General features: G+C 45.8%; 1 protein-coding gene across 1 annotated transcript; it reads left to right on the plus strand.

Annotated features, from left to right (window-relative positions):
- Window positions 1-1,184: 1,184 nt before the first annotated feature.
- On the plus strand, window positions 1,185-6,817 carry LOC144149305 (xaa-Arg dipeptidase-like). Its single transcript, XM_077680873.1, has 2 exons — window positions 1,185-1,468; window positions 6,723-6,817. The coding sequence occupies exons 1-2, from the start codon at window positions 1,186-1,188 to the stop codon at window positions 6,743-6,745; spliced, it is 306 nt and encodes a 101-aa protein (XP_077536999.1). The 5' UTR covers window position 1,185; the 3' UTR covers window positions 6,746-6,817.
- Window positions 6,818-7,451: the final 634 nt, after the last annotated feature.

The following is a 7,451-nucleotide window of genomic DNA, read 5'->3' on the forward strand; positions in this document are numbered from 1 at the left end:
TAGGAAAAAGTTATGGACTTGGTCTGTAGATCAATTACTGCACCGTTGTCCGTCAAAAAGTCCATTCCGAGAATTACGTCGCGGGAGCAGTTAGGCAAAACGACGAACGCCGCAGGGTACGTTGTGCCGTCTATGGTGACGCGCGATGTGCATGTTCAACTTGGCGTCACGAGGTGGCCTCCTGCTGTGCGTATGTGCGGACCATGCTATCTACGCAGAATACAGAGAATACAGAGGCGGCGAAGCAGCGGTCAACAAAGTGACTTGCGCAGGCGAGTGTCGTCGAACCGAATGCCGCGGCGTCTGCTCTGCAGGCTTTTATCTTTCGGTGCGAGTATTTATAGAACCGTCGATTCACATCCAGAAGATTGTAGATCCCTGAAGATTATTCTGGGCTAGTGACGTTAGGGCGAAACAGTCTGCTTATCTGAATGTGATCGCCCGTGTGGCATAAAAACAAAGAATGCCAGACGCGCTTTGCTTGGACCACAAATAACACAGCCGGGCGTGGCCCGGCAGTAAAAACAAAAAATAAATAAACAAACCCATACATGGTTCGCGGCAATATACAATCCTTATTTATTTATTTATTTATTTATTTATTTGTTTGTTTGTTTGTGTATTTATTTATTATTTTTCATTTTATTTGTTTTTTATTTATTTTTATTTCTTGGTTTGTTTGTTTGTTTGTTTGTTTGTTTGAAGTCAAGAGTCAAGTAAGTAGTGTAAAAAAAAAGGACATCATCACACTGTCACGAAAATCTACACGAGAAATAAGAACATCCAGTGAAACCCAATGCAAGAAACTCTTCAAAGTTTCTTGCAAAATGCATGCAAGACACTTTACACTACAAAGGTTAGGGCTGAATGAACGATAGAGGAAGTAGAGCATTTTGCAGACATCATGGCAGCGAAAAAAAATGGTGACGGTTGTAACGCATCTGCGGTGCCTTAAATTTTCCGAAAAATGGAAATCATCAACAAATTGAGCAAAACGTTTTCAGCAGTAGAAATACAGGAGCAGTTGCAGGAGCATCAGGAACAAACGACTTGAACCCATTCCAAGCACACCGGGAATCAAGTACTATGTTCGATCTTCTTTTCCATGTTTCTAGAGCAGCACTGGAGTAGTTTTTATGTACGCTGGAAACTAAACCAGGACACATTGATGCAGGGGTGAAGTTCATGGATGCGGGCTTGTCCACCATGGTGCCTTGCGAAGCGTCGACTGATGCCGGCAACGTGTCGCAGGAACTTCCAACTATGCACCCGGTCTTTGCTATCCCTGCAAAAAACATAAACCACACTGTTGCCTTTGCCGAGGGTGCAAGTTCACCAGAGGCCCAGCCGCCTACTCTACGTGCTGCCAAGATTCTGGCGCTCACTGCTCTAGACTTGCTCACTGACCCGGCACTGCTCGAGGAGGTCAAGCGCGAGTTCGAAGAATGGAAAGCAGCCCACTCAAATGGTGAGAGCTTAAACAGAGTGCGCTGCCAAAAGGTTGTTAAACGATGAGAAAGCACAGTTGCCAGATGATGTAATTGTAAGGTATAGTGGTGTAGAAAAATATCGTTGTGTTTTGCACACACGCATCTAGAATGTTGTTCAGTTCGTTTCTTGAGCAGGATGGAAAGTTGGGCGAGTTGGTGTTGCGACAGCGCTCGTCCTGTTTTTGCTCTTCTCTGTGTTACGTCTTCTGCGCTGTTTAGTCACCATGTCGTTTCTTGAATTGCAAGGAGCCCTTAGCCCTCTTATTAGGTGGTGAATACAAAAGCGGAAAAGCGCAATGGCGGCGCGTGTTTTCTTATTGTCACAATTCTCTGCAGTTTGCGTATTTTCCTTTTTTTCGGAGACCACGACTCTTCCCGCACTGGGGTTAGCATCGGCAAGCAAAGCAGACATTTATACTGTAGTTGTCTTTTAGTGGTCCTAGAATTTCCAGTTCTGTAGTTAGCATGCTCAATGTACTCTGTTACAGATAATTCTGTGTCAAAGGCCGCAACGTGTTCAGTAGTTTCACCTTCTCGATTATGCTGCTTTTATTCTTCTGTGCGTCCTCTTATATTGGGCACACACCCGTCGGCCACCTATAAAGAAAGAGAACGCTCAAGGGGAGAAAGTACAGGAGAGGAACGCTCGCGGAGGATTCTCTTCCAATGGAGGCTTAAACCAAAAACATCCGTGTGTCGAGATTTCGCGAATGATAAACATCACCAGATGGTCCAAATTTACCCGGAGGCCTCCATTACGGCGTGCGTGATAGCGCAGAAGCCCCAATAAAGCACTAGAACATGGAGTGAGTAACTTCATTGCTATTCTCCATATTTGCGCTTCGGTACGTTGCATGCTCAAGTTACTCATGTAGACACGCTGGCAAAATATTCTGCATTAAAAGCTTTGTCTTATTTGTTATGGCTAGGCTACTCTTTGGGACATGAACCAACCATTTGGTGAGCATCTGCGGATCAGCCAACTCCCGACTAGTTGATATAAGCTTTTGTGATGCAACATAAATATCACAGTCTGGTCCCGGGAAACAGTGTTGATACTAACTCGTCTCTAGGTGATAAGTTACGTTTATCTCGTTAAGGTGATGTATTGCCGTGCGCCTGAGGGAATGTCCAGCAACTTTAGAGAAGCGCCTTTCTTATATTTCTTTTCACTGAAATAAAGCATGCTGGCACACAGAAGTCAAAAAAAGGTGCGGGGCTGCAGTGAGCTCCGCTGCACAGAACTTCCAAATGAACTACGCGTTTGCGATACGGTCTTCTGTATTAAACGTATAGATATATGCATGGTGTGGCGTAAGAACCTACGGTAAAACAATACTTCGTACTGCAAGTGGAACGCTTCAAATTGGACAGCGGGGCCGGTTATTGTAAATTTCGGCTTCGCAGCTCTAATATGAATGATCAGATTTTGTAAATAGGCATATTCATAGATTTGCACAACAGAAACGAATACCTATATGCGTGCGGCTGAAAAAGATTTCCTTTAGCGTTGGAGCAGGTTACTCTGTTGCTCGAGAGTGAAGTTTCATTGACAAAGCTGCACTTATTGATTGTTTAAAAATGCCCCAGTGAATGAGCCCTCGCACTGAAGACAATCGTTGGAGTATACATGTGCCCCAAAAATTAAATGGAGCACGCCTTGGAGACTTTCAGATGATTTCTCCAGCATATACATAGCCAGCCTCCTCCAAGTGATTTTTCAAAAAAACCATACTAAAACAAAACTGGGCCGAAGATATTGTATTTATGCTGGTAGGGGTGTACAATGGACATTATTGTCGCTTCATGAAGTCGTGCTACATTTTCTTTTTGAGGCACCTGTACGTGTATGTGATGTTAAGAAATATTGGGCATCATAAAAGAAGGAAATATGGCACAGAAACCTTCTGACGTCTATATCTACCTGCTCTACGAAAATTTGCTTCTTGGAACCAGGTAGGGCTCACATTCTAGGAAGAAATATTGCAATCAAACAATGGCGCACAACAAGGCTGCCAAGCTTCAGCTTTAAAAGGAGTGCCAAAAACCGTCACTACGCCTCAATACTAACTCTACCTACCTCATCCGACAAAGTTTTGTTTGAACACAACAAAAGGAAACTGCTAGCTCATTGTCGTTTACAAAATTATTATATTGCTTGCGGGTCGGTACCACAATCACACCAATCAAACTGGGTGCGGCGCAACCCAATCACTGCGGTACCAACATGAAGTCCCGTTCAGGCCGGGAGTGGTGCGTGCGACAACGAAATTTTCTTGCTTGCTGCTGCGTGTGAAATAAGGCCTGATGATCGGACCGAGTATCAAGTGTGTGAGAGGAGACATATCGACGCCCCCGCTTCTGAAGGTCTAAAAAATAGAGGAGAGTTTGCACTCACGCGGAAGACTTGAATGGCGAAGCTATTGCAGTTGTTCCTTGGCGGATACAAAGTTGAGTTTTAGGGCGAGCAAGGCCAGACTGACCTCGTCGTTTTGGTCGACGTTTTCATACGCCACTCAGGAAGCGTGCCTTATGGTCATTAGCGGATGCTTTGAATGCCGTGCCTCACGAAGGGTGGCCTCTTCCTCGTACGTGCGAACTATCTGCGGCCGAGCCATGTGGAGTCAATAATTACCGACAGCAGCTTCAACATTCAAGTCACGGCTTTTCTCCGGTATACAGCAAATTCTTACGACGAGACGAGAACGGAAGAACGAGAGGCGTACGCTGTGACGTGTCTTTTTAGTTGCTAGCAAGCGTTGTCCAGATGGGGAAATGCTGGAGTTTTGTTTTTTTTTGCGGCTATTGTTTGGTAATCTCCATGAGCTGGTAAACTTAGGTTGACGAATATGCGCTCGAAGCACGCGGCGAATGCTAGACTTTTTTGGCCAAGCTCCCAAGGTGGATATGCATAGCATGACGAACGTGCGCTCCAGCCACGCGTGCCAAACCACTGGGAATTTTACTGGTATTTCTAACTTCGGTCGCCATGCACAAACGATTTGCTCAACCGCTTCACTCTTAATAATGTAGTTCCTGTTTAGTACGCATCCCTGCAGCGAAGATAATGTAGTTCCACGGCGTCGCGGTGCCCTCTAAACGAGCGAAGGAAGGGGACACCGAAGACAAGCAAAAAGAAGGCGGAACGTGTGGCGAGAGCGTGAGGGGAAGGGAGGGTGGAGTAGTTGTCGCTTGACGCTCCCCAGCGATAAATCGCCGTACGAAAACCCAGAGAACGAAGAGGTCACCGTAGACGAGCCCGCACGGAAGGGGAGGATGCATGTGTGGAGAAAGTAAGGTAGAGGTAGAGGGCAGGATCCTGAGGCAGCACCACAGAAGCCGCACGCACGCTCTTTGCTGCACGTTGTGTCTTCAGTCGCCCACCTCGTTGCGTGGCTCATCCGAACAGGGTGAAATTTGTGCGGGGTGTTCAAACACGATTTAAAACAACATGCTCAGCGGCGGCTACGCACTGCGATATAAAAGCGTAGTTGCGCGCGCCACCATGCGTTCGCTGCTCACGCGATCACTTCTTTGGATGCAGCAGCTATGCACCGTGACCTAGAAGGCTGCCGTTCGCGCTGCGTACAAATTTCGCATTAGAGAGTACGCTTATTATCAGTAATGTTTTACTGTGCTTATATTTTGCACACGTGGCGTGGTTTAATTGTGTTCATTTTAGGAGAGTCGTAAAACAAAACTCGAAGTATCACGTGGAGCACAAACATCCTGCCCCTTCTCCTGTGCAATTTTCAGAGTTGGTGACCCCCACCCTCCACCCTTCCCCCCCTTCGCTCGGTAAGAGGGCACCCGTACGCCATGGAACCACAGTATGTGGCGCTTCTTGGCTGCGCACTAAAAAGAAACTACCTTATAACAGCGAAGCTGTTGAGCAAATCGTTTGTGCATGGCGACCGAAGTTAAAAATACCAGGAAGTTAAAAATCCCCAGCGCTTGGGCACGCGTGCCTGGAGCGCACGTTCGTAATTCTACGTATACCCACCTAGGGAGATTGGCCAAAACACTCTAGCGTTCGCCGAGTGCTTCGAGCTCATGTTCGTTAAGCCAAGTTTACCCGCTAGAGGTGTAGATGGTTACACCATTCACACCGAGTTCGTACGAAGAACAACAGAGCTGCAACCAGAACAACGCAAAGCTCTCAAAATTTCACCTATTCCAAAGAAAATGAGCCCCCTCTACAAAAAAGGTAGAATACAAGCAAGAATTACTATATAAGAAGCACATACGGGGAAAATCCAGATGCAGTGTACACGGATGCCGCCACCAACCACCACGGAATATCTTTAGCCGTAGTTGTGGATGCACGGGGCAAACTCCTGGACTTTCTCATGAGATCTCAACAAGCTGACCACAGCCATACTACTCGCTGTAAGATGAGGAGAATATAACAACAAAAACCTCATCATCATCACGGACTCTAGAAGAGCAATTAGAAATCTAATATGCGGCCTTATTCCCATAGAAACGAGGAAGATTCTTCCAGCCGAACCAAAAGGCCAACATAAAATATTATGGAGCCCAGCACACGAAGGCCTTAAAGGAAATGAGAGAGCCGACTCCCTAGCGAGGCAAATCAACTGCCGCAAGGAAACGGACCACCCTTAAACCCGCCCTCCCTTCATGTCGTTTAATGAAAGGCTTTACACTCAAAGGCAAGCGAGAAAGACCATGCCCGCACCGCATCACATGTTAGATTTCTGGATTTCTGGATTTCTTACATGCATCACATGTTAGAAATCCAGACTGTCTCTATTGTTCCTAGAGAGATATAACGAAGAATGCCACAAATGCAAATTACGAGCAGATTTATTCCACACAGCCTGGAACTGCCCTATAATTTGGCAACGGAACACCTACCAAACCTCTAGAGAGTCCTGGGATTTAGCACTGTCCAGCTCGGAGCTTTCGACACAGCGGGAGCTGCTAGAGAGAGCCAAGCTGGGAGCCTTTGCTACTGGAGTCCTCGAAATAGGACTTTACCCATAACTCTTTTCACATTCTCTTCTCCTTATTTTCAAAAAAGTTTAGTCTCTCTCTCTCTCTCTCTCTCAATGTTTACCCGCTGTCTGTGAAAGGGAAGCTGTTTAAAATGTGGGTCGACTGGTTGAGATTATCTTATTCTGAGCTTAATATAAACCAATCTAGGGAACTCACTATCATGATGCAAGCATTAACCAAGCATATTATGTTCATTTCATTTATCTCATATAGGTTACAAGAATACGGCATCCTGACGCTGAACGGCGGTCTGAAGAATTGACCCAAGCCCTACTGGAAAAACAACACAAGAGGCACCCTGGCGGACTCGAGAATTGCCCTGAAAGCATTTTTCAAAACATTTCATTGCGATGAAGTACAAGAGTTTTATATTAGTAACTTTGGTTCCTTTCATGCTTCTACAAGAAAAACAGATTGCAACAAGACCCAAAATATTGCTTAAGCATTGCAGCCGAAAGCCAGCGACGTTGCAGACATTTCCTTTGAGATGCGGCGTCAATGGCGTATCGGTCGAAAGCCAAGTTGCGGAAACCGACCTTTTAATCTGATGGGTGTCTGCACTTTCCTCTATTGCAATACCCGCCAGTTTAATGCAAACTAACCATCTCTGCGAAACCAAAGTGAAACCATTATTTTTAGTTAAGAGTAATCGAATGCGGAGATTTTGATAGCAACACTTGTCTAGGATAACACTTCTTCACTTGTTGAAAGCTTAGCGTAGTACTGAGCGATGCTTGTGCAAGTCGCTTGAGGAACTCTTCTTGCCGAGGTTCAGTACTTGCTTTTTGGTTTGGTTTTGGTTCCCATTTTTTGGGGTTATATGTTACTAAGGTATTGCATTAAGGGATGCGGCGTCAATGGCGTATCGGTCGAAAGCCAAGTTGCGGAAACCGACCTTTTAATCTGATGGGTGTCTGCACTTTCCTCTATTGCAATACCCGC

The sequence above is a fragment of the Haemaphysalis longicornis genome, unplaced genomic scaffold (assembly GCF_048455015.1).
Source record: "Haemaphysalis longicornis isolate Haplotype H1 unplaced genomic scaffold, Haemaphysalis longicornis Haplotype H1 scaffold_8, whole genome shotgun sequence".
NCBI lineage: Eukaryota > Metazoa > Arthropoda > Arachnida > Ixodida > Ixodidae > Haemaphysalis > Haemaphysalis longicornis.